General features: G+C 26.1%; 3 protein-coding genes across 3 annotated transcripts; 1 reads left to right on the forward strand and 2 right to left on the reverse strand.

The window, feature by feature from the left end:
* Positions 1-322: 322 nt before the first annotated feature.
* Positions 323-13,839, reverse strand: LOC126900251 (uncharacterized). The gene is made up of 19 exons (XM_050675832.1): positions 13,607-13,839; positions 9,550-9,902; positions 9,303-9,490; positions 9,121-9,214; positions 8,882-9,050; positions 8,584-8,809; positions 8,476-8,523; positions 7,827-8,026; positions 6,221-6,507; positions 5,309-5,581; positions 4,471-4,707; positions 3,884-4,375; positions 3,660-3,817; positions 2,665-3,091; positions 2,450-2,588; positions 2,155-2,363; positions 1,598-2,092; positions 1,146-1,518; positions 323-778 (listed from the first exon to the last, which is right to left on the reverse strand). Exons 2-19 carry the CDS (start codon positions 9,877-9,879, stop codon positions 585-587), a joined length of 4,539 nt encoding a protein of 1,512 aa, XP_050531789.1. The 5' UTR covers positions 9,880-9,902; positions 13,607-13,839; the 3' UTR covers positions 323-584.
* A 2,387-nt stretch (positions 13,840-16,226) lies between these two features.
* LOC126901050 (uroporphyrinogen-III synthase) lies at positions 16,227-22,171 on the reverse strand. Its single transcript, XM_050677179.1, has 6 exons — positions 21,802-22,171; positions 21,147-21,347; positions 20,371-20,618; positions 19,467-19,917; positions 17,896-18,032; positions 16,227-16,524 (listed from the first exon to the last, which is right to left on the reverse strand). Exons 1-4 carry the CDS (start codon positions 21,983-21,985, stop codon positions 19,783-19,785), a joined length of 768 nt encoding a protein of 255 aa, XP_050533136.1. The 5' UTR covers positions 21,986-22,171; the 3' UTR covers positions 16,227-16,524; positions 17,896-18,032; positions 19,467-19,782.
* A 728-nt stretch (positions 22,172-22,899) lies between these two features.
* LOC126900572 (palmitoyltransferase ZDHHC8) lies at positions 22,900-27,117 on the forward strand. The gene is made up of 9 exons (XM_050676387.1): positions 22,900-23,308; positions 23,378-23,496; positions 23,879-24,036; positions 24,092-24,264; positions 24,655-24,849; positions 25,435-25,606; positions 25,680-25,870; positions 25,974-26,123; positions 26,446-27,117. The coding sequence occupies exons 1-9, from the start codon at positions 23,217-23,219 to the stop codon at positions 27,002-27,004; spliced, it is 1,809 nt and encodes a 602-aa protein (XP_050532344.1). The 5' UTR covers positions 22,900-23,216; the 3' UTR covers positions 27,005-27,117.
* The last annotated feature ends 387 nt before the right edge of the window (positions 27,118-27,504 follow it).

Below are 27,504 nucleotides of genomic sequence, written 5' to 3' on the forward strand. Positions count from 1 at the left end.
ATATATAATATCTATCATCAATTTTATAATTTTTATATTTATATACTTTCATTCAAAAAATATTTATATTATACATAATAAATTTATTTGTAATAACATACCGAGTCAAAAATTAACTAATATACAAACATAAAAAAAGAAAAATGTATATTATAATTTCTTCATAGACTTATCAATAATTTGAATCCATAGTATTCAAAAAGTAAAAACAGAGTCTTAAATAATTAAAATATATTACATATTTGTAAAGCATCTGATCTCATAAATATTTTATGTAACAAATTTTTATAATTTTAATTTTTTATTATAAAATTATAAATAATAATTATAAAATTAACTTAATTGTACTGTTTTATTTCAATTCTTTCAATTGAAAGCAACGAAATTTCAACAAAAAGATAATGGAAGGAAAAAATAAACCTATTTAATATTTACACTAAAAACACTATAATGGTGTTTTATATTTATGAAAAAATAAACGAATAAGTCAATTTTGATTGATTTAAAAATAATCTATTTATAAGCTTATTCATTAAGAATTAAGAAAATGTATTAATGTATCTATAATTAAATGCTATGAATGATCATACCGTTGGTGGGGGAGGTGGTGGAGGTGGAGGTGGTGGTTGTCTAAAGAACATTGTTGAATAGTATGCTTGTGATGGAGGACTAAAAAGTTTGGGAGGACCGTTGTCGTGGACATTGGCCTTAGGTAACATTACATCCTCCTTAGAGCATGGATAAAGCTGCTCATTATCTAAACGTTGATAATATTGATCTGGAAGAAAATAAAAATTATAATATATTTTGACACTGAATTCGTTTAATGTAATGGTTTTCTAACGGTAAGTTACTCCAATATTTTTTTCAAAATTAATATAAAATAAAAACAAATTAGAAATATTGATTATTTAAAAACATAAATACTTATAATTTATACAAAACTAATGACTTAAAGCACAAATATTTTATAAAGAAATACAAATTATTTTAAGGTAATGATTTATTTAATATATAAACTACGTTAAAAAAATTCATGAATTTAAAATTGTTTGTTTATACAATAGCAGGTAAGTACAATATAAACATTAATGGTCATAAAAAACTTAGTTAATGTTTTAACAAAGAATTTATAAGAATCTTACATCGTGAAGGTTCTATTGAAGGTGGGATAAAATCATGAGGCGGTGACAATCTAGGATGTCTCTTTGGTAAATCTTCCGTAATATTGACACCAAATTGTCTACGCAATCTATCATTCAAATTTTCCCATTGCTTAGGTTCTTCTTTACTAGTTTCAAAGATTGATGGCCCTGTTGACTTTTGTGCCAATTTTGATTCTAGTTCCAAAGATTTAGCAATTACTTGCTGAGTAATTTCTTCATATGCAGCAAGTGAAGTATTAGGAGATACAGAAGGTGAAGGCCTAGTTGTATCACTAGATCTTGACTCAGCTTCTTTTTCTTTAGTGGTAGATGCTTGGGATTCTTTTCGTCGTCTATATTCCGATAGAGATAGCTAAAAAGTAAATAGTACTCATGGTCATTTTTTTTTGTAATTTTAGATATTAGTTACTTTTTGTTAAAGTGTAAGTTACCTTTCGCTTTACAGGAGGTGGTGGTGGTGGTGGTGGTGGAGGTTTATTCTCTACAGGTGGAAGAGGAGGTGTTGGGGAATGTTTCTCCTGGGCATTTTCCCACTTCTCAGGTGGAATTGGAATATTAGCAACTTCGTGACATGATTCAACGGGTGCAATATTTGATATAATAGAGTCAGTAGAAGTAGTAATAATAGAATTATTTGTTAAAGTAGTAGTACCATGCAATTGATCTAATTTAATATCATGCAATGAAATTATTTTATTTTCTATTTGTATAGGGTTTTTTAGAAATCGCGAAATTGAGACATCTTTTGGCTTAAATTTAGATTCAATAAACTTTTCTTTTTCAGGAGATCTAATTCCAAGTTGTTTTTCGGGAGTCTGAGGTTCTGAACTACAACTTTCTTCGTCAGGTTTGAATTCACCCAAAAATGACTCAACCAAGGCAACAGTATTTGTTTTTTGTAAGCTCAAGAGTGGTAAACTTTTATTCTAAAAAAAATTAAAATTTCAGATTTTAATTTACACATAGATCATAATAAAATTAATCATACTTCAAACATAGCTAGTTTAGAATCAATTGAAGCAATATTACGAGAAGCTTGTTCAACTTCTTCATCTTCAATAACATCTTCTTCTGCAAAACTAATGTGCCCTGATCCAGGGACTGTAGGAGATTGACATTCGGACATTGATTCTCGAGCCATTCGTCTTTTTTTCAATGGTCCCACTTGTTGGTCTCCATTACACAGCCCAATAGAATCTATGGAACACAAATATTAGAAATTAACAATTTCATAGTTAAAAAAAAAAAAAAAATTAATAAATAACAAATTTATAAATACACACTATGCTTATCATGAGTATCTTGTTCACTGATAGCTTGTTGCAACCATCGTTTCTTAGCACAACCAGATTCTCCTACTTTATAATCTTCATTACCAGTAGGAGAATTTCCTTCAGATTTTACCCAAGAGTTTACAAAATCCTATTAAAATATATGAAATTAATTAATATATAATTAAATTAACTAAAATTCTATAAGCAATTGGATTTTTAATCACTTTTTTGGTATTTGGAAATTTAAACCCTGGAGCCAGAGGTCCGACTGCTGCTGCAACTAGCATGCATGTGTTGGATAATGGTGCAGGAGGAGTTCCTTCACTTCCACTTGCCTCTTCACTATCCATTTTCACGGGCGTGTTTAAAAGACTATTATGAGGTGATCTCCGTAAAATTGAACGTGAAATAGTTGGTTGTGTTGTCGGCCTATGTTGGAAACGTACAGAAAATTTACAACGATTTTGCATTCGTTTTCTTGATATTAATCGGCCTTTTCGTTCATCATCTTCATTATCATCATCGTTGTTATTATCATCTTCATCAGATGAACTATTGTAAGGACGACTTGCAATAGCTGCTGCTCGACGCTGAGGCCTACTTGCTCTAGTTGATTTAGAACGGTTATTTTTGGATGGTCTTTGTTTTCTCCTTAAACACATAATAATTTATCATATTATTCTAAATGATTCTGCAATTTATTATAGATCAATAAAATCATAAATTTTTAAGAGGTATTAAAACGGTAATACTAATTTAAACATTTTATAGCTGCAAATAATTTTATTGAAAAATTCGAAAAAATTTTATGACATAATACAAAGTTTAATTTATTTAATTTAACAGTAATTCTTATAATGATTAACTTTACAATCACACAAACAAGTGGGTTTAAAGGATGAAAGAAGAGAATAAAACAAGATTTTGTCAGTTAAAAAAAATAATTTAAACATAAGGTGATGTCTACAAATAATTTTTTTTCAGATAAATGCATAAATGTTTATTTTGAACTTTCATTTAATATGAGAGCAACACATACAAGGGTCAGAATTTTACAAATAATATAAAATCTGCTAATTATTCTAATAAAATAAAGTAACCCCATTTGTTTTTTTACATTTACCCTACTTAAAAATAAAATTTGAAATTTCTATAGTAAACTGAAAGAAATCACACTTTAAGAGACAAACTTAGCAAATAAATTTATATTTTTACTTACTTCACTACACTTTTACGAACTCTATTTCTATTAATGTTTTGAGGAGAATTGTTAGAAGAATCGTCTTTATGCGATCTCGCCTCTTGTTTCCTAGCTTCTTTTTTTTCCATTCGTTCAAATGCTTTCATAATAGCCACCATTTTTCTTTCTTCACGTGACTGAAATTTAAAAATAATTTTTTAATACGAAGAATAAGAAAAAAATTGATATTATTTATATATTACCATCTCGCTTAGTCTTCTCACCATTTTATTATCATTGTTTGACTTATTATCTGGTTCTGGACTAGTTTCTATTTTTTTAAGAGGGCTTTTAGGTCGGCCAGGACCATTGGGTTCTCGATTCTTTAATGCAGGAGGAGTTGGGTTAGATTTAGGTATAGATCTTTTTATTACTTTTTTATTGGATTTTTTAAGACTTTGTTGTTGTCTTGTTCTTTTAGTTCTTTGGGGCTTTTGTTCATCATCATCTGATGAGTGACTTACAGTAGGATCAATAAGAGGTGATGAAGAAGAGCTTTCAGGTACAACTGACAAAGGTGGAGTTGCAGGTGGTAGAGGATTCATAGAAGCTGTACAAGTTGATGGATCCCCACAATGGCAACGTTTCACAGGAACTGGTACTTGATGATTAATGGTAATTTCACTATTTTTTTCAATGTATTGATTAGCCACAATGTACAAATGAATAGAACCCTTTTCAACATAATGTTTTAACTGAAAAAAAGGAAAATTTTATTCTATAAATATATTATATTAAACTAAATTAAAAAGTATAAAATAACAAGAAAATTGTCACAAATTAAACATACCTCTGCATTGGGTTTACACGAACGACGCACAAAACGTGCATCATTTCCATAAGTACGACAATCAACACAAACTTCAATATCACAGTCAGATGAAAATCGTACCAAGTAGAAAAATACATATGGATCTGTTCGGTTGGGAATTGGATCTTTATACGCTAATGAGCCTGTCCATGTGAATTTTCCCCGTACTTCAATTATAGGCTGATTATTTGTCAATACTGAACTACTCACCAACATCTAAAAAGCATGATACAAATAAAGTTACAAACATAAAAATTTAATGATAGTAAATTTCATGCAATCATACCAGACAATGTAATTCTAAATAAAAAAGATTTTTTATCAAACAAATCTCTATCAAAAAATCAATGAGAATAGATACCAGTGGCATATCTAGGGGGCTAAATGCTAAATATCCACTTATTGACTGTACTAAACTTACATTTTAGGTTAAAAAAAAACACCTAAACATTATTAAAATTGTTTTTTAGTAATGCCCTCTTAAAATTCTGCTTATGTTACTGATATATATAAAACAACACAAGTGCATATTAAAATATAAGTATATTGAAATGAATAAAATATTAGTTATTTATTTTAGGTAGTAAGTTGCTTAGCTTTTCTTATTTTTAATCTGTAAAAATGACTCATTTTACTAACTTTAAATGATTAAAAAATAATATTAAGATAAATACACCAACTTTTAAGAATAACTACTATATTTTCTCTACAATAATAGTACAGCAAAGATATTTTAATAAAGATTTTAATCATTATGTTGACATTATTCAGTAAAATACTGAAATTTGATTTAGAAATGAAAAATTTTAAAACTAACCTTAATTCCACTAGGCAAGAGTGAAATTTTTGTCCTGCTTATAGGTATTTTAACTGGAGTACGAAGTTCACCAACAGCTATGCTCCCATTGGGTTTAATTGATGAAAGTCGAGCTCTCAGTTCTTGAGAATAATGATTAGTAACAGCTTCTTCATATTTATCAATCCAATTTCTTAATTGCTCTACAGGTTGTTCAATATTTGATTTATATTGTTTCGTAGGTCTATCAGTTTTAAAAATTTTAGGCTCATCATCAGAAGAATAATCAATAACCTGTAAAATAATTCAATCAAATTTTTGTTTTTAATAATTCACAAAAGTAATTGAAACCATACATGGAAAACTGAAGAATCACTGGTTTTGTTAAATAACTCTTTATAATTATTACTATTAGCTTATATTATAGCAACATAAAATTTGAAGAAAAAAATATTCTGAATTATGATAGAATTTGGTGTTTCAAAATTTGTTTTTGACATTTTTAATATTATATCATCAATGGTCATATTCATTTTCTTGAAACTTAACATAATATTACAATTTTTAATTATAGGATTTCAAAAATGAAGGTTACAAGAGGATTATTGTCTCAGAATAAAACATTTTTTATTTTAACTATTGAGTATACTATTACTACATTTGTAGAGATTTGAGTGTTATGAAAGTGGCTCAAACAAGTTCTATAAATGCATTAAGTGTTAAGTCTTAATTATATCAATTTTATATTAAGATACGTTTGATAATGGTTTATCAAAATAAGTATCTAACTTTAGACACAATATTGATATTCTAGTCCAACAAGTTAAGATTATACCATAAGTTATTTAGTAGGCTCATTTATTGTTAAGAGTTATACCCAACACCCTCACGTAATTCCTCTGATAACACTAATTAATTAGTTTTATTTAATACCTTCTTTTTATGTAATATCTTTTTATCTTGATTAACCTTTTTCTTCTTATCTATAGCTGCCATTCGCTTTTTTTCTAATAACATTTCTTTTCGTTTTAACAACATTTTTTTGCGTTCTTCAGCTATTGCTTTTTTTTCTGGTGTAATGGAACCCTTTTTCCTAGTACTTGGTGTGGGGCCATTTTTTCTTCTTTGTTTCAATTGAGGTAATCCATTAGATTTACGTTTTTGTGTATTTTTTTGGCGACTTTTATATTTTTTTCGCTTAGTTTGTACATTATTCTGATCTGAAAAATTGTTTTAAGTAATAATTAATATACATTTCTAAAATAAATTTTACTATTTTTATTTAAATTTTAACTATACATAAAAGTTATCAAAATTTTACCATGTTATATTTTATTTATGTTTACTATGGGAAAAGCCAAACTTTACAAAGTAAATAAATAAACAATAATATTTACAACATACTTAAAAATCAAGGATGGGCAAGTTAATTGAAATAATTAACTCAAGTTAAGTTAAGTATGAACAATGTCAATAAATAGATAAAAATTACTAAATTATAAATTTAACTAAGTTAAAAGATAACTTGAAATTATTTTTTAAATTAACTAGTTTAAAAAAAGTTTACTTCATTTAAAGTTAATTTTTTCAGCTAAAATCTCTTAAAATCATTTTTTATTGTCGTTGACGACAGGGAAAACTAAGAATTGGTGTTAAAGTGAATAGGAATAAAATATTAATGATAACAATATTTTTTTTGTACATTTTGGTGTTGGTTACACGCTGTTTAATCTTTATAACTAATTATTAAAAAAAAAAAAAATGCATATATTTATGAAAAAATTCAAAAAATTATACTTATTGTTATATAAATATAATAAATTGATAAAAAATTAGAGCAGAGAATGCTGCTGTCTGTAAATCTGTAGCAAAGATGAGAATGTTTATATGGATGAGTGGAGTGACTAGAGAAGATAGGATAAGGAATGAACAATATAAGGGAGTTGAGGTGTAGTGTCAATTGTAGATTGAAAAAACAATGGAGGGATGTAATTGAATGCGATATGAGGATAGCTGATGTAAGCGTAGATGACATTGGAAATCGTATCAAGTGGAAATTTAGGATAAGGGTGACAGACCCCAAGTAGTTGGGATTAAGACGAGGAAAAAGAAGAAAATGAATATAATATTTGGGGGAAAAATTCTATAATTTTTTTTAATTAATCACATATATGAAATTTTGAATTTAGCTTAACTGTTATTTTAATTAATTAACTGAAAAAAGTTATTTTAAATGGAAAATGTAATTAGTTAAGATAAAAAGTTTATTAGAAAAATAATTAACTAGTTAAGTTGTAAAGTTAAAAAAAAAAATTAACTTTTAAACTAGTTAATTAAACTATTAATTAAAGGACTAACTAAAGGAGCTGATTGTTTACTCTAAGCGGAGCTTTATAATTTTTAAGAATATAGAAGATTCTATAATGTCATGTAGAAGGTTGGAAGGGAATCTGAGGTTATTCATATGCTAATAATCAGATATTATGCAACTATTAAAATTATTACTTTTATAATTTAAACATATAAACAATAATGTTACCTGGTTCAGATGAAAGTTCCGAATCGCTAGAGTGACGTAAATGTGATGTAGCAGACATAGATATTCTTTTTGCCAACTTCATTTGCTGTAGAGCTGCAGCAGCTTCTTTATTGAAAGGCCTGGGTGAGCATTTTTCACATAAATATTCTTCAGGAAGATTATTCCTACTTTCTAAAACGCAATCAACATGTTGCCAAACTCTAAAATAATAATAAAAATTTTTTAAGCCATTTGTTATTAATAAAGTATAGAATAATATGCGTTTATAAATTTTGTTTAAGCAACTTTGAAAGGTTCCAAATTTGTGAAACTTTATCATAGGATTAATAAGTAGTGTAAAAATATTTTTCATTTTATTCTTAAACCCAAAACTATAATAATAGTAAAAACCTTTTATTCAGTTTTTAAGTCAATTAAAAAAAATTTGAACTAGCTAATAGTGTGTTCAGACTGACATAACAAAAATTATAAAAGCATATAATTCCACACTCTAATCATTAAAATAAATCATAGCAAATCATCAAAGGATTTCTGAATAATTATGCATGTTATAACTAATAATAAATAAAATTTCAGATAAATTAATAGATAAAATGTTATTATGTCATTTAAAATTATAACAAGCATTAAATTTGAAAATTATACTTACAAGCATTTGTCACAGCTTATCATAAAACCATCATCATGTTCCATTTCACTACAAAAAATTAAAACAAAAATATATAAAAATTTAAACAAATTAATTAGTTCAGCTTACCAAATGCATCTAGTAACAGCAGGTTCTTCAGATTTTATTATGTCTTTTCCTTCAGCTACAGCTTCTGGTGCAGTATCTGTTTCTTCTCCTTGGCCATCAAGATCATGATCACTAGCACTGAGTTCACTCTCAACTTGATTTTGAGGTTCATGCTTAACTACTGATTGTAAGGAATCAGTAGATGTTATTGGCACATTGTTGGGGATAATCATTGGCTTTTGCACAACTAATAAAAACAAAAATTAAAAAAAAAAACTTTTTTTTCTTTTTATTTTAATTATCAAGTTTGAAATCTTACTTTTATTATTATTGGTAATATTATATACATTTTGTGTAGACGTTGTAGGTGAAACTATGCATGATGGACTTGAATTAATGCTTTGTGTTGGAGCCAATCCATTTATTTGGTTACTTTTGGGTGGAGATAATCTCGGAACAAAACAATAGTTATGCTCCACTTTTATTAGCTGTAATACATTTTAAGTTAAGTAGTTAGTTATATACTAAAATTATAGTAAAAAACAAGAATATTTGTACTTCAGCTGGTTTTTTCGCATCATACACAGGTCTGTTCTCCGTAACTTCTAGCAATTCATCATCACTGGGGCAATTATCTCGCCTCAAAACAGTTCTAAAATAATTGTTATTTATGTAACTCAAAACTTAAAATGTACAAAACATTAAAATGGCCTGTAAAAAGCCTAACAATATTTACTTACGTAGAACGACTAACAGGAACAATGCGAGTTCGTTGACTATTACCCATTCGATTACGAGGAGGCATATACGTCATAAGCATATGAGGAGTTACACCAACTCGGTTATAGGGTACCTGAGCTTGAGCTACAGGCGTTGAAACAAAAACATTCTTTCGAATAGATTCCATTTGAATGGAATTGGTGTTTCTCTATAAAATGAATACAAATGTTATTTTTTAAATAATTATTTTATATTTATATTAAATACCTGGTAAACAGGTATTTGTTTGAAGTGTTGGTTTGGTGACAATATATGATTGGCACTGGCATGATTGAGCTGAAGTGGAAACCGATGCATTGTAACCGGTTGATTTGCAGTGCGAACCACAGTGGCTCGTGCATGGTGATCTTGAGATTGACTGCGAGATGGTGTCATTTGGACAATGAGGCTTGGGCCAGAAATATCCTGACTTGACACTGGACGGCCAACAGGTATAGTTAGTTGGCCAGAAACTGCAGGACCACATGGTACGCGACTTGAACCTACGAGGAAGTAAGCAGCGCTTCCTGGTGTCCTAACAATACCATCTGATTCCATTACCAACCTACTTTTACTTTATTCTAGAATCAAAATAAAACATACTAATTTAATACAATGGAGAGTACTAGAAATGCAACTGTTAGTAACAGTAAAAAATATCACACTCTCAGTGCATCAGTGTCAATAATTAATTTGAAAATAATAAAAATAAACCATAACAACTTTTCAATTAAAATAGATAATTAAGAATTAAAAAATAAGGTAACCAATGATATTTATTCTGATAACATAAATTTATAATAGTCAATTGTAATTTTTATTATCAACTTTAATTGTTTTTATAAGGCATAAGCTAATTTTCTTTTTCTTTGGTAAAAATTTTGTTGTCAGTTACTCAAAAATAGTCGTTGGCATTTTAACAAAAAAAAAAAAAAAAAAGGTTAATTTTTTGCTTGTAGACAAAGTTAATATTAAAAGTTAAAAAAGTACATAAGTTAACTACAATAAGATAATATAAATTGTAAGTTAATAAGTATTAATACATATTTGTTATCAAAAAATATTTTAAAAGGACTTTAATGATGCATTCAAGTTTGAATTATCATTAAAATGTTTACACAAACTATTATTTAATTGAATATGTATATATTATAACAAATAGTTTTTCAACTTAACTAACAATAATTTTGCAGGAAATTTTTCGCATAAAGTGCCATTCATTTTTTTGACCATAAGAAAATATTGTTACATCAATGTATAAAATATTACAACGTATATAATATAATATCAATCAGCATATGGGGGGTTATCAATAGTTATGAACAGATAAATTATTCATGTAATATTATTATCAGTTACAACTAGGACAAAAAAATAATTATTCAGTAGCTAGGAAAGTTGACTAAACATTGTATTTATAGCTATCTACGAGAAAATAGGTAACTACTGAGAATATTATTTCTTAAGTAGACAATTGCAACAGATATTTTCAATTGTTAGTCGAAAGATACGAGTAAATCGTTTACTATTATTAAGTGTATACATAATAATCATATTATAAATTAATATATGAATGTAATGTAATATTTTATCGACTAAGTGAGTACTGCTAGATGGGTGAGAATGCTAAAGGCGATTGGTGCTGTTGACGCATCGCGCGTGCGCGTACACCGCACAAATAAAAACCGCGAAGACAAGGCCGTACGCGGGGAATGGAGGCCCGCGATGGGGCAATGTCGCCGCCGGTAAACCACGCCGCGCTATAAGTACCGATAAAGGAGGGAAATTCGGCGACGGCGCTGTAGCACGCGTGCGCACCGGTAGGCACAACAAAACGGTGCGGCGTTGTGTACATACACATACTCGTAACAAGATAATGAAACGAAAAAAACACAGAGTATTATCACATTGAAGGGGTTTTTAGCGACCGAATATATTAAAATATATTATTATTAATTGCTCGTTGATATCTCATACAGGCTGTACAGATGATTGCCGAATTAACTATAATTTTTATTATACAGATGATAAATTGTACTACATTAAAAAAATACAAATCTAGCGTTGGTAACTTGTACATCATTCCCCTACTTAGTAAATGTATTTTATAAGCATCTTAATGATAGCAAGAACAGAAACAATCGCGCGTACTCTGCTTCATATCACATTGATACAAGCGATATTCAAAATTTGGATAGTATAAGATAAATAATGAAAGTTCCTAATTACAAGAAAATTAACACAATAAGTTATTAATATTGAATACGTACAACTCGTTATTTCAAATAATTATTCTAAGATCAAATTATTTTAATAGCTCTCCGAGTTTAACTCATACATAATTAAATTAAAATAATAAATATTTAGGTATCTTCTCAATAAGATAGCATTTTTCTAAATTGTAATTTTCATTTGGCGGGAAAGTTAATATTTCTTATACAAAACAAACTACGAGAGTGAAATTTCTAAATACTTGTCTAGGAAAAGTAGATAAAAATATGACACAACCAAACTTTCATCAATAACTTCATGAAATTATTAAACAAAAATTCATCAACTGAAATATAATCAATTTGAATAAAATTTTAATTTTAATAGCATAAAATATCTTTATATAAGATAATTAAGTAAATAAAGCCTATGTAAAATAAATTAAATTCAGGATAAGACTATTTCTTTATTTGACCTATTGAATATATTGGTAAACCTCATTAATAATTTATGAAATGCAATGAACATTGCATTGTTTTACCAATAATTATGAATGAACTTAATAACAATTCAATAAACAAAAAATTAAAAATTATCAACTTGATGCATATTAAACTGTAATATTATAATATAATACACTCATTTATTTTGGTTTTAACTACATAATTCAAGTAAATTTGAGTTTTAAATAAATAATTAATAAAACAACAGCAATATAACTTGTATAATATGGGCCAATTGGTATATAATATACAAAAAAATTATATTACAGCTATAAATTTCATTTATCCCAATTGAAAACTCTGAATTTTTAAAAAATAATAATAATGATATAATGAGTTTTCTCAAATACTGTAAGCAATATAAGATTGATATTTCAAACATATAGGCATATTTTTTTAATTATTTAGTATACAAAAGGAATCTAACACTATTAAAAATAAAAAAGAAAAAGAAACCGAAATAAAAAACTAAAAATGTACATATATATCCTACTAGTAAAAAATTCTTATTTAAGACATGGGGGGAATCAATGAAATTTTTAAATCGAAGTTCCATGAAAAAACAAGATAACTCAATACTTTTTAATATTAAGATTTTAGTAATAATATAATTGATATGTCACAATGCATCTTTAAAGTTACCAAACTAGTGGAAAGAATAGGTTATTCGAAAGTAATAGCTCCCAAAAACTATTGTGTACTGTAAATACATATTATATACATTTTGAAATTTAATTTTCTCAATTTACAAAAAACTGACTTATCTTGTTTTTTTTTTTTCATGTTTCTGTTAATTTTAATATTTCACATGGATTAATTTTTATGTTTAAGTAAAAATAAAGCAATTAAAAGTTGCTAAAATTCATAATCATACATTGAAGTGATCTGTAATAATTAAACAGACATAATTTTAATATGTATGACATAAATATTTTGAAAATTAACACTAAACCACTAATATAAAAAGATTTATACAATAAATCAAAGAATTAAATATATTATATATATATATATATCCTAATATAAATATATTAGGATTTTGTTCTAACAAATATTAAAAACTCAGAAATATTAGTTAAAATATCATCATTAAATCCAAGAAATATAGTTTACTATAAAAATATAGATTATAGCATAATTATTAATCTGAGGAAAGTAAAATTTTCAATAGATGATTATTAAATATTTCCAAATTTTATATCTATTGTTAGGTGAAAATGAACATAACAGATATACTTAAATGATTATGTAGTAAATACTGTCTGTAACTGATGTAAAACTTCTATCCCCATGAGAGTAATCAATTTAAAAAAATAAGGTAAGAATATTAAAAAACCCGCCAATGATAAGATAACTAAAAAAAAATTTATGTGAAATAAATATGTACCGCCATTAGTACATAGAAGATGAAATTGAAGCAATATTTACATTGGTGCAATAGCACCACTGAATTACAACAAATTCTGAAGAACACTTCTTTGATAGAAAAGAGTTTTCTTATAAACTACAGATTGATAAATCCACTAACATTTAAGCAAATTTCATGTAAATAAAGCAAGTTTTGTAGGTACCTGGAACGTAAACATTACAGAATGTGTCGGTTTGAGATGCACAGATAAATGGTACGCGGCGGTCGTGGCCCTTGTCGAATAGAACACTTGATCGCCGGCGATATGCACTCGGTAATTTCGCTTAACATTTAATTTAAAATTAATATGACAACGGTTTATCGACATAAGAACGTTAAAAAAACACTCGATTTAACCTAATCGGCCATCTTGTCCGTATTCTCGAAGAATAACAAAACATCATCGATTCGGGGGTAATGGGTTGTAAAGTGGGGATGCGCTAAACGGCCGGCGCGGAGCATGGAATGCACGAATGGCGCAGCATTAAATCGATTCTTCCATGGTTAAAAAATCCATGAATATAATATTTATACTCTTTGTTATATTAGAAAAGAGCGGTTTATTTTGAAAAATTTTCATTTGATAATGGGATTAACATATAATGTGATTAATGTAACAAATCTACAACAACGGTGTTGCGGCAGTGATGGTTATAGATGAATTTTAAGGGGGAGCGAAAATGTCAGATAAAAATCATTGAATAATAGAGTTGAAGATAAGCTGCCTATGGGTTGCTATAACAATCCATAGACACACATACATATAAAGTATCTGGGAGTTTTAAATACCTACAAATCATGGAAAATAATAATTATACCATTATTTCTAAGCAATAATTAAGAACAAAAATTTTAGCATCCCCAAAATTTAAGTTGAACATTTCTTTAATGTTTTAAAATAATATAAAAATTATTTTAAATAGAACAATTTTTAGTATTATTAAAATTATGAACATTTATGACAATAACCGTATCCATATCACACTAAATACTCTTCTACCAGTGGTGTTATCAGGGGTTTGTCTTGGAGGGGGTTAAATACGACCCAAGCATGGATAGGGAGGCTTTTATGTACTCTATTTTCAAGTCAGGGTATGGTATTCAGAGATGTTCTTAAAACTCATTTTAAGGAGGGCATCTTTACTTTTTATACTTTGATAAGCATCCCAGATAAATTTGTTTCCTAATGAGCAATGATGACCTAAAAATAAAAGTCTTTAAAATCAAATTATTTAATATCGTCTTTAAAAATAAGTATAACGCTGGCCAGGGAAGGCGATCACTCCTATCGCCCCTAGATTCATTTTTCCACTTTATCCATTGAACAAATTAATTTTTAGAGCCACTTGTTATTTTTAATTTAAAATAAACATACATTTTTTACTTTTTAAAAATAATTTAAAAATTAAGAGCTATATTTTTAAATTATTTCAAAATTGAAAGAATGGATTACTTAAGTTATACGTACAGAGCGGATCAGATCTTACTGACATCACTTTTAACTTTTGATACAATTAAAATTTTGTTTTTTTTTTACAATTTTTGTTATCTTAGACTACGTAAAAAAAATAATTTGTTCAAATTTGCCTTTTTTTAAGCTTTTTATACAAAAAATTTTGTTGTGTCGTTAACAACTTAAGGGTAAGTACTTATTGAGTTGCAAACATTTCAATACAGTTGGTATGCAGCAAAGGTATAGTATATAACATAAGTATACAAGCTGTACCTACTTACATAGTTTATGTTAAAAAAATATTCATTTATTGTAAATGTATTGACGAAAATATTAATTCTGCATAGGTAGTGTTATCTTTCTATCGCCAAAAGCTATAGTTATAGAATCAAAGTTTATGAACTCTGATACAAAAGACCTAATTTAAAAACAAAATAATCCTTGACACAAAGACAGTCCCAAAGTCATTAAGTATAACAACTTTTACAAGAGAAAGAAAGTTATTAATACTTTAACACTGCCAATCATCGAAAGCGTACAGGAAATAATATAGAAAGAAGAGATACAGTACGAGATTAGAAATTATGACCCAAAACGTTGTAGCTCTTACCACCGTACACTTATCATTCAGATCCCGATACACTTATACACAGAATAGCAATGTGATTTGTGACAGAGGAAAACATGGCATTGTTAAGTGGGCTTTAAATTAATGTATTTAATATAATTTTTTTTTTTGGTAGGATCTTTCTGCTAATAAGCCACTGTATACGATGCGTTATTCCTATCATGAATATCATTTTCTGGATGCAATATACCATTAAAAAATTACTAGGAAAGACTTTTTGCTACATAAGAATGTTTATATTTATTAAAAAGTATTATTAATATCAAATATTATTTAGAAAATAACGAAAACTTTAAGATTTAAATATTGTTGCATTAAAATGTAGTAAGAATGAAATTAGGTTATTCTCAATTATCTGTTTGTGTATTTTTTACAAATATATAAAAGTAAAGCATAATTAAACTATAGTATCAGATTTAAATTCTACAAGGGCCTGTGCAAGAATAAAATGGGGATAGTTTTCTTAGTTTAAATGATATTGATAGTCATAATACAATATTTTTTCTTTTATAAAATAGTGTTTTATGTATTTCCTTCCAAAAAAATCACTGCTATGGCCTGTGTCCCATTAAGGACAGAGCCTAGAAAATGTGCCTGTCCTTGCACTGGTACGGTCTTCTAATACTTAATTTATAATATAACAACAATAAAATAAAAAATACTAATAACAACATAGTAGTTAAATAAAATATGGTCACAGGATATGAAAAAATGCAAGATTTTATGAAAGCTTTGATAAACAAAAAGTAAAATATAAAATTACACATTTTTAAACAAGAAAATAAAAAAATAAATACCAAAGAACACAAAATAAAAGGAACATGAGTTAAATACATAAAAAAGAGGAGTTCTTTTTTCAATTTTGTACATATTTAATTAAATTGTCAAATTATCTTCTTTTTTTTTTGTCTTGTTTTCTTGATCTGTGATGAGAATATGGCCGACGAGGTGATGCAAATGTACTTCCATCAGAGTCATATTCGCTACCTTCTCCATTGTCCTAAAAAACATAAATTTTTATGACCGCTTTAATCCATTTATTTTAAGATAAAAAAAATTTGACATGAAATTAATAAGGTTATAATTTGGGCTAGAAAACATGAATTTCAAAATTCTGTTAAACTATTCTCGACACACTATCAGCTAGTACAAAATTGTTTTTACTTGACATGTTAGCATAGTAATGTGTTATTACAGAGCTTATAGTTTTATAAAAATTAGGGATTACGATCCCTTAAAACAAAAAATATTTCTATATTACTATATAATCCTATGACAAAACTACACAAACTTGGGATCTTTCAACGTAATTCAAATAAGAATTATAAATGCATATAATTTCTAGCACTAGTCATAATTATTTATGTCATAATTTATTTTATTTTTATTTTTATGTTTAATGTCATCTCAATTAAGAAATATAATTCTTGTGTTAGAAATATAGTTGACAAAAAATAGCCAGTGGGCTATTCTGAAATGATTTTTTTTTAAATACATAAAAAACTATGCTATTTTTCGCAAATTTTCTTTAGACATGAAAAATATTGTTTTGAAAAAATGTTTTTTCATTTAAAATAAAAAATTATGTTTTTATTTTTATTGTAAGTAATATTTAAAAGTAAAAAGCACAATATTTTAGTTTTAATTTGGACTTAGAAGCTATTAGCAATAATGTATAATTATTATTATTATTTGTTTTGTGTCTTTTATTTTAAAACTATCATTTATGCTATAAATATAATTATCACATAAACTTTATAAAACTGCAAGAATAATGAGTTGATACAAAACCTGGTGGGTTTATGGATTGTTCTAACCCCGATTAAAGAGAATGAGAAAACTTGTACAATTTGGCATATAAAATTGAATTTTGATAGCTACCTACTGAGACACAATGTGTGTGTTCATTATCATATAGGCTTCACAAATAATTATAACAATAATTCTATCTAAATATACTTAAACTATGAAGATATTCTTTTGAATTTTTAAGTACATTAAAATTAAAAAATTATTTTAGAAAGTATTTACAAAATTAGTAATGGTTTCTTAGAGAAACTTAATACTTTATATATTAGAAGATTCATTTTACTTGGCCTACAAAATTTGATCCTATTGAACATCTCATAATTTTTTCATAAAATATTTTATAACTTTTTATAATGATTCAACATATAAATTAAGTTTGCATATGTATTCAAGAGACTGAATCATATTTATAAAATCGAGTTAAGTATAATTAATATATGAATTTTATAATATAAATTATATTAATGTGTTGTATAAATTATACAACACATTTTATTAACATCAAGTATATCACTCAAATATCATTAATAATTTAAATATACTTTAAATAAACAATGCATACCTTATTTTCATTTGATTGATCTGTTAGTAAAAAAACAGTTGTTATACACACCAATTGAAAAATAGCTACAAAATACAAACCATAGCGTATTACAGTATCAAAAACTTCATCCGTTTCCTCCATTTAAATTAAATACTCTGAAAATAATAAAAAGTCATAAGAAATTATGAAATTTAAAATGAATTTAAAACAAATGGGAATATTTTTTTAGTTTTATTAATTTTAAACATAAATTTTAGACGTATGTTACAAATGTAAGTATATTTAACTAAAAACCTTAATATAAAACTTTACTAATTCTTAAATTTATATGAAATAACGAAAGATCTAGTCAAAATTACAAGAAAAAATTTGTTATTACTGATTTTTTTATTTATCCAAATGTATATAATTTATAGAATGTAAACTCAAACAAACTTTCATAATACTATTATCTGGAGATATAAATTGTGATAACAAATAACACAATATAAGACAGCGATCGTGGCGTTGTATAATATAACCACATATTGACCTATCTCTAATTTACTTACATCAGTCCTTCTAACTATTGCAGTTAAATTATTTAATTCTGAATAATTTGATAATGTATATTAAATATGTTTATAATATTTATACTTCAATAAAAAATATCTCCTAAACACATTTTTTAAAATATTTTCCTGCTGCAATTTTTTTATGAAAAAAAAGATTTAAGTTAACGTCATTAATACTTGATGATTATTTGTTTAAGTATATTACATATTTAGCAATAAATAATTTAAATAAAACTCAAAACTGCTTAATGATGCAACATAGTTAAAGTGCCTTGCAAGTTAATTAAAAAAAAGAAAATAAGGAAAAAAACATCTTTTGTTCCAACCAGTACATAAATTAGACCCTAAAAAATTTAACATTTATTACTTTTAGTTTATATATATTCCCTGAGCTTTAATGTAATGCACTTTTCAGGCTCATAAGTTTTTACGATAATTTGTGGTATTAATCCCATTACTTCATTTCTTTTAATTAAGTAGTACAAGTTAGTTTTTATAAGCATTTTATCTGCTTAAAGTGTACATTGTAATGTTCTATCTAAGAGTATAATTTTTAGATTTAAAATTTAAAAAATCATTAAATGATATCTAAATTGTAGATATCCAAAATTAGAAATTTAGAAGGAATTCAAATTTTGAAGTTGTAAGTTTAAGTGTACTTATTGTTGACAAAAAAAATGTTTTTTCATAAAAAAATATAATCATAATTCATATAAAACTAAATACTATACATCAAAATATGTATCAATAATTTAGGATATTAATAGTATTGGATATAACCTACTTGAAATAATTCACAATAGTCATTAGCTTTGTATTCAACAAATGTAGTATAACTAGAACTTCCCTCGCTGATTATGAGAATGTTCTAGGAATATTTAATTTAGAGTCTTTAAAATGCTTTTCTCTTTAAATTCTTAAATAATGAAATTGATGACCTTATTTATTTCTCTCTTTTCTTAATTTTCTTATTGTTATATACAGTCAATCATTTACTAATTAATCTATATTATATAAACTAATCTATTTACTCACTTTTGTTATTTATTAATGTATGTCAAATTGGAAATTTGTCCGTATAAATAAATATAAAAACAATAGAAATTATAAATATATTTAATTTTTGTAATGTTAAAAGATATACATTCTATTGTATTATAGAAATAATATTAAATATATCAACAGAATAGTCATGATCCAAATTTATTTATCAATTTTTAACTTATTATACATAAGTTACAAACATGTATAAAAATAAAAATCAATTACATTACTAGCTTTAAAATGTTTATTTTTATGTGAGCATGATTATTATTTTCATATATTCTAAAATATTTTGATTAACAAAGTCTTACAAAACTTGGCATTTCATATAATTATCAATCATATCCAACATTGATTCAGGTTTTGGTTTATCACAAATGCCAGATAAAATATATCCAGCTTGTTTAATAGCAGAAGCAGTTGTTGGCCCAATGGAAAATAGCTGAAAATATTGGTAATCATAATTTTAAAAATTCACTTTTTTTTAAGAGAAAAAGGTCAATTATTGCATTTAATGAGTTTAAACTGAAAATAAATATTTCAAACATATTTTCTTTGATATTATTGATGGTAACAATAAAATTATGCCATAAAGCAGTATTATTGAATTTAAAAATTCTATACTTATATTAGCCTATTAGGACTAACATACATATACATAATAATCCTTTTAATTCTAAAAATATTTCAAAAATGTCTCCTGAAAAATGACAAAAATTATTAGCTAAAACACTTTTGCTCTAACCTCCAAATATAAACTAGACAAATTTAGAATGTTTTTTTCACTAACTGATATAAATGTAAGCCACCCTGGAACTACCACATCAATTAAGGGAGAAATATTTAGCTAATTCCATGAAACCTGTTAAAAATCACTACAAGATAAAATACTTACTACTATTTTTTTAAGATAGTTTTCAGGTATTAATTTGATTGATGCTTGAAAACCAGAGGGACTAAAAAAAATCAATCCTATTTCATTATGTATCTGATCAAGTGTTGTTCTTAAGTTGTTTTCTAAATTGCTATGAGAAATTGTTCTGTACACTTCTACATTCTCTAATTTTATTGATTTTAAATTATCTGACAATATATTAAGATTTAAATTTCCACATGGAGCCAATAGTGGTTTAGTCAATTCATCTGAAAATTAATATTATTAAAGAAATAAATTATATTAACAAATGACAATATTGTATTAATATAAACTTTTCAGAAGAGCCAAAACAAATTTATTAAATCCTATTACTTTAATAATAAAACAAAAATAGACAATTTGATTAGTAAATAAAATAATTCTTCAATAAAAAATTACATTACTTGGTACTACTGCTAATAGACTATCAAATTAATCTATAAGACAAATTGAGATAATTTAACTACTTCAGTTTTTCTCCGTGTCCTTCAAATAATATCATTGTAAACACTGTTATCTTTTTTGTAATTAATTCAATAATTTTGTAACATTTTTAAATATTTATCATTTAACCATGTTATGAAAGAGCACAAATATCATGCATGAGACAGCCATTCCATAACAAATTAAATATAATAAATATATAAAAACTAGATAATAATTATGTTCAAGTCATATATAAAAACTCTCCTATAAGTATAGTATAATATTTTATTAAGAGAGTTTAAATTTAAAAATATCAAATATAAGTGTACATTTTGAAAGAATTGGTATCAATGACATTGCATTTCCACTATAAGCACCAACTGGTTCTTGATTTAATTCATTAACTACTAGCCGAGAAGTTGTTTCACCAACAACAAATATAGGCTTTTGATGCCAGTTTTCATCCAGTTTATCATTTTTTAAGGATTTCATTACTCCACGTAAACATCTTGGACTTGTAAGAACTAAACCTGGAAACAATTAATACATTATTTTCTGATTAATCATAATATTAAAACAAAAACTGCAAATGAGCAAACATAATTTCGTAAAATTATTAAACCACTGAAAGCAGGAATATATTTTAGAAGGGTGATAAGCTCAATCTCTCCTCTGGATCAGAGCTATCCATATTTTAAAGTCAATATTTACAAAATATGTCTATAAGGACATTTTATTTTTTTGTTTTATTTTTATTTTTGAAAATGATTTAGTAAAAAAATTATTAAAAATACTTAACAAAAAAATTGAACTGCTTCTTTCTAAAGAGAGTTCTAATTATGCCCATAATTGAAAGCAATATTATTTTAAGAAAAATTATAAGACAAATACAATTTACTTACTTATTCTACTGAAAGATAAATTATAATATTTGTAATGGAATTTCGACAAAAACAATAATGATAAAGACAATAAAAAACTAACCAGAATAGTTCATTGGTTGGTTTAATTTCTTTTTAAGAACATCTAAATTATGGTATTCAAATTGTAATGTAGGAACAAAATGAACCTCATAGCCTTTTTTTTGTAATAAATCAATGTAAGGATCCAACGATTCATTTTCTTCAGATTGGGCTTTAAGAATTATAAACGAATACTTCACAGCCATATATTTTTTATTTCTAAAATATCTTACATTGAATATAGTAACTTAACCACATTTTATAACAGTTACACTTATTGACGTGATTTTATGAATGACAAATGAAAAAAGTAAATGATTAGTAGTGCGTCAAACATGTATTACGATTCACTAATTAGACATTTATTTTAGTTTAAGATTGATGTTTTAATAAAAATAAAACTCTTATCAAGAAACTCGCTATCACCATGTTAACAAACTTAATCGATAAATAATTCTACTAGACAATTTATAGTTCAGGGGTCTTTCAAGTCCAAAGTTTATCTTAACTTAAGACTTCGAACTTAGTTCTAGGTTGTATTTAGATAATAAACAAAAAAATGCAATTTCAAGTTAATATTGTTGTTCTTTTGAATGTTTATATTTAATATTATATGAGAAATCCTGATTCCTTATAAATTTGCTTTATATTCTTGTTAATACATAGTATCTACGGCCATGCACGAATTTCTATAGAATAAAATTTTATATTTAATTGAAAATTTTCTTTTTATAAATTATAAGTTTTAGATTTCTCTTGAAAAATGAATACATTTTTCAAATATTAACCTGCTAGATCAGAAATCATCAACTCAAAATCACTGCCACTGGACTATAATTTACTTTAGTCACTGAGCAAGATATGACCTATGTCAAACTGATTCAACAATAGTCAACGACCACCTACATATTGGCTTCAAATTAGAATGGACAAACTTAAATTATAGAAAAATAACACCTTTTTATTTAGATAGGTACTGTACATTTCACTCGGAGCTTACCGGCATCTATAAAATTATCCTATTAGAGGGGCGGCTACACTGTTAAACTAAACCACATTATCACACCAGTTACTACTTAGAATATAGTAACAAGGTATCGTACACATTATTTATAATCATTTAATATTTTCATTTTCTTTAAGTAATAGTAAAATGTTACGAATTAAGGCTTCACTATTATTGTAATTTTTTCTTTATGTAAAATATTTTTAGTTTTATTTTATTCTTAAGTCAATAAAATTAAATCAGTCACTGTGAGATCAAATTATTATTGAACAATATGAAAGGATTTATAGTTGATTTACAAACTACCCAAAAACGTTGTATATTTAAAAAAAAAAACATAACTTTACTATGTTTAAGTTTCTAAGAGGATGTGGTCTAATATAACATACATCTGTGTTGGGTTTTTCCAGTAATTTGAAGAAAATTACACAATGCCAAAATGCGGTTTGCACACAAAATACTTGCCAGCAACATTTGCATGGATACTCTTACTAGGCTCAACCGGAGCCTTTTTTTACTACCCGTAAATATATACATTTTTTTAACTATTGAAAATTTTACATGAACAATCAACTCTAATAATGTTCTTTAGATGTCGATTTTTTGCTCAAAGTTATCCATGGGTGCCAATAGTTCATGGTGTGATTACTTTTTTTGTCTTGGCAAATTTTACATTAGCTACTTTTATGGATCCAGGAGTTATACCTAAAGGTACTTAGAATAAAATGCTAAAATTAGATAACAAAATTAGCTTAACAATAAACTAATTGTGATCTTAACATTATGAATATCTTTAATACTCAAATAAAAAGGCTCTAATATAAAAATTACATAAATGAGGTTAAATACATTATAAAATTTAAAAAGAAATACTCTATTTTGTGGTATAAACTATTCTTAAATAATTAATTTTGAAATTAAGTGCTTTTACCTTTGCACCACATATATATTTTCTCTATCATTTGAAGTTCAATCCAATCTAAGGATATATTTTTGTTTATCTATGATATTTAGATAACCTATAACTTTTACCAATTTTAAAAACCTATAAACTAAAAAAATTTAATTTACTAATGTTTGTATATCATTTTAGCTCCTGAAGATGAAGATACGGGAGATGATTTTCAGTCACCATTGTATAAATCTACCGAAGTTAACACTATACAAGTACGAATGAAATGGTGCGCAACTTGTAGATTTTATAGGCCACCAAGATGTTCACATTGTAGTGTTTGTAATTGTTGTATAGAAGTAAGTTTGATTTTTTTTTTTTTTTTAATTTATATACTAAAAAAAATTTTTTTAGACTTTCGATCATCATTGTCCATGGGTTAATAATTGCATTGGTCGTCGTAACTATCGTTATTTCTTTTTCTTCCTTATATCACTAAGTTTACACATGGCATCTATTTTCAGTGTTTGCTGTTTATATGTTCTTGTACATAAGGAAAAAATTGGAGATGTTGATACTTTAGTTTCGTATCCTTTTTGTGTAAATATTGATGAGTCAAATAAAAATTTAACATTTTGAATTATTTTACAATATATTTGAAAACTAATAAATATTTCATGTGAAATATAATATAGGATAAAAAATAAATAACCTTTAGATTTTGAAGTATATATAGCATTTGAATAAATAAATGATGAATTAAATATATAATTGTATATCTAAAATTAATTTACTTAGTTTTAAAAAGTATTGTGCTATTAATTTTTCTTGAATGTTTGACTTATTTAAAAATAATGCTAACCTTAAAATTTTTATATTCTAACAGTTATATTATATTTATTTGCTATCAAAATAATTATATTAAAATTTAACTTAAATTAATATTTTATACGTATAAGACCTTAACAAATATTTAGATTGACATTATGTGGTTTAGTAATAGTTTTGTTTATTCCAATATTTGGTTTGACTGGATTTCATGCTGTATTAGTAGCACGTGGTCGAACAACTAATGAACAAGTCACTGGAAAATTTAAAGGAGGTTATAATCCATTTTCACATGGTTGTCACTTAAATTGTGTATTTATTTTATTTGGGCCTCAATTTCCAAGGTAAATATATATATTATATAAAGGGTATATCACAAAATTTTGACATATTTAATAAGTTTTGATCCAGAAAATATTTTGAGTTACTTTTTTCAGACTACATTAAAAGTATATATTTTTTTTATCTGTCTCTTTAATAAGAAAAAAAATTAATTGCCTTAAAATGTCAAAATAGCTACTTTTGAGCTCTTTTTATTACCAAAAAATTTGACTGCTTATTGAGTTACAAACATTTTAAGTATGTAGAGTGAATGAATATAGCTCGTACTGGTGTATATTTATAATTCATACTTTGTCCGTGTTATATACTCCATGTATTAAAATATTTGGAACTCAATATTACTAATACTAAAGTTGTTATTGACTCATCAAAATATTTTGCAAGGGCTATAAAATGACTAGTTTGAAATTAAAAAAAAATAATATAAAATTTTCTTTTAAGGTAGTCCAAAACTATAAAAATTATTTAGAAAAAAATAACGCAAAATATTTGCAGGGTCAAAAGTTATTAAAGAATTTGAAACTTGATGGAACACCCTATATATAATTATTGAATAATTAATTTAATAAATAATTACTTCACATTAGTTTATTGAAAGTAAAGAAGGCTAAAAATCAAACACATAAAAAACAAATTCAAAATAGTTTCAATATTCCACCTCCTTTAATTTCTAAGGAAGAAAGTTGTGGGCCGTCTGTTGCCAAAACTTATTTAGATAACAGTAATGGCTTGCACCATTCATCTAATAGTTATAATAAAGTAAAGTTTTTTTTTGCTTAACTCCCTATTAGTTCAAAAAAGTTATTTAATTATGTAAATCTAAAATTTCTAGATGTCTCCTGGTAGAGACTGTTTAGAGATGGACATTGAATTGACAGCATCTCAATCTCAAGATTGTGAACCCACACCTCCATTGCAACGCCAAGGATCAAAGAATAATTTTTACTTACAGTCATATGATACACCAGATAATACTAGAATGACATATATGACACGTACAGCTCCACATCCTCAGAGACCCCGGTAAGACATTTATAACTACATCTTTATATTTTAATCATCAATATCTGTGGTTATTTAATAAATATTGTTGTAAAATAATTATACTCTATTTTTATTTTTTTAGAATGAGTGAAATAGGAAGTAGTTTATCTAGAGAAACAATTATTGATCAAAGTCGTCAATCAAGTATAGTTATGCAAAGCCCAACTATGCAGCAAAGAATGAAAGCAATTGGGGTACCAACACCTTTAACTATGTCAAGTCCATTGCGACGGTATTAATCAGAATTATGAATATAGAAATAACAGAATTTCGCTTTTTTTTTCATTTAAAATTACTTGCATTTTCAAACTAACCTTTTATACATATTTGTATAAATTATGATTGTCATTTGTATCACAACATAACTTTTTGGATTTAATACAAATGGTATTTGACTCTTGAGAAATGTATCATTTATCTTCTTATTCTTTATTCCATATTTTTTTTCTGTAAATTATCTAATATTTAACCCAATTACATAGCATATTGTTAATTTAAAAATAATGTAAAAAAAAAAAAAAAAATTTTAGAAAGTTCAATTTTTTTTATTGTAGATCTAATCCAGGAACCCCGACTCAGACCAAACGCCCAGATTTTATTGGAGTTGGATCTTCTTCTAAACATTATGAATATCAAGAACGTAGTCCCCAAAGACGATTTTTATCAGAAGGTGATATTTTGCGAGAACATGATCGACCTCCATCATATCCTAGAATAAATAATACAGTAGACAATATTCAAGAATTAGCTGGATCTCCTCAACGCGGTGTATATACTTGGAAAGACACTCCTGGAACTACTGGTTCATATTATGTTCCTAGGCAAGCTCCAACATTTAACTACTGTACAGCTCATAATGACTATAGATCTAATCCAACTAGCCCTACCACTAAGAGTTATTATCCTGTTCGTGGAGGCGTTCCAGTATACCCACCACAACCATCCCCCGTGGGGAAAAAAAAGCCACCACCAATACAAACAAGAAGACCAATATCTTTTGCTAGAGCTATTGATCATGATAATATGGAAATGTCAATTAATAGAGCTAATACAGACAGTGGAAGTCCAGATAGGAAAAGTGCTTATGATAAAAACTACGAGATATCTGTGTAAAAATATTATTTGTAACTTTCTTTCTAACTTTCCATAAACATTTTGTATGTTATGTTAAATTATTTAAAATTTGTGTATTTTGTAAAAATTAAAATTACTTAAATGTAAATAATCCTAGGATTCTTTTCTATTTTTTATTTAATCAAAAGCAAGATAATTACTAATGAAGTTCTATGTACAGGGTGTTTTAGGAAATAATTTACTTTAGTAACCAAATAAATCTAAAGGAAATTCAAAATTAATATTTCTTTAAATTTAACTTAACCTCATAAAAATTATATATATATCTTTATCATATAGTACTTGTACAATACTTTTTAATATGGTGACAAATTTGCTAAAATATTATTACAATAATATAATTTATTATAATTAGTACTAAAACTATTAAAAATTTAAAACAATTAAATCGTCAATTATTAAATTTAAAAAATCTTTTGACTATAATGTTTAACTTTAAATACCTAACAAAATATAATAACAAATTATTTGTAGACACT

Source organism: Daktulosphaira vitifoliae, unplaced genomic scaffold (assembly GCF_025091365.1).
Source record: "Daktulosphaira vitifoliae isolate Bord-2020 unplaced genomic scaffold, ASM2509136v1 Scaffold_3, whole genome shotgun sequence".
NCBI lineage: Eukaryota > Metazoa > Arthropoda > Insecta > Hemiptera > Phylloxeridae > Daktulosphaira > Daktulosphaira vitifoliae.

What these genes read in the sequence shown, in the direction of transcription:
- LOC126900251 (XM_050675832.1), bottom strand. Translation starts at nt 9,879, where the DNA reads ATGGAATCAGATGGTATTGTTAGGACACCAGGAAGCGCTGCTTACTTC. An exon ending in TCTTGCCTAGTGGAATTAAG is followed by an intron (nt 4,708 to 5,308) that starts GTTAGTTTTAAA and finishes CATGCTTTTTAG; the next exon opens with ATGTTGGTGAGTAGTTCAGT. An exon ending in TTCAATAGAACCTTCACGAT is followed by an intron (nt 779 to 1,145) that starts GTAAGATTCTTA and finishes ATTTTCTTCCAG; the next exon opens with ATCAATATTATCAACGTTTA.
- LOC126901050 (XM_050677179.1), bottom strand. Translation starts at nt 21,985, where the DNA reads ATGGCTGTGAAGTATTCGTTTATAATTCTTAAAGCCCAATCTGAAGAA. An exon ending in CCAACCAATGAACTATTCTG is followed by an intron (nt 21,348 to 21,801) that starts GTTAGTTTTTTA and finishes AATTGTTTCCAG; the next exon opens with GTTTAGTTCTTACAAGTCCA. An exon ending in GATACCAATTCTTTCAAAAT is followed by an intron (nt 20,619 to 21,146) that starts GTACACTTATAT and finishes ATTAATTTTCAG; the next exon opens with ATGAATTGACTAAACCACTA.
- LOC126900572 (XM_050676387.1), top strand. Translation starts at nt 23,217, where the DNA reads ATGCCAAAATGCGGTTTGCACACAAAATACTTGCCAGCAACATTTGCA. An exon ending in TTTGGGCCTCAATTTCCAAG is followed by an intron (nt 24,850 to 25,434) that starts GTAAATATATAT and finishes ACTTCACATTAG; the next exon opens with TTTATTGAAAGTAAAGAAGG. An exon ending in ATGTCAAGTCCATTGCGACG is followed by an intron (nt 26,124 to 26,445) that starts GTATTAATCAGA and finishes TTTTTATTGTAG; the next exon opens with ATCTAATCCAGGAACCCCGA.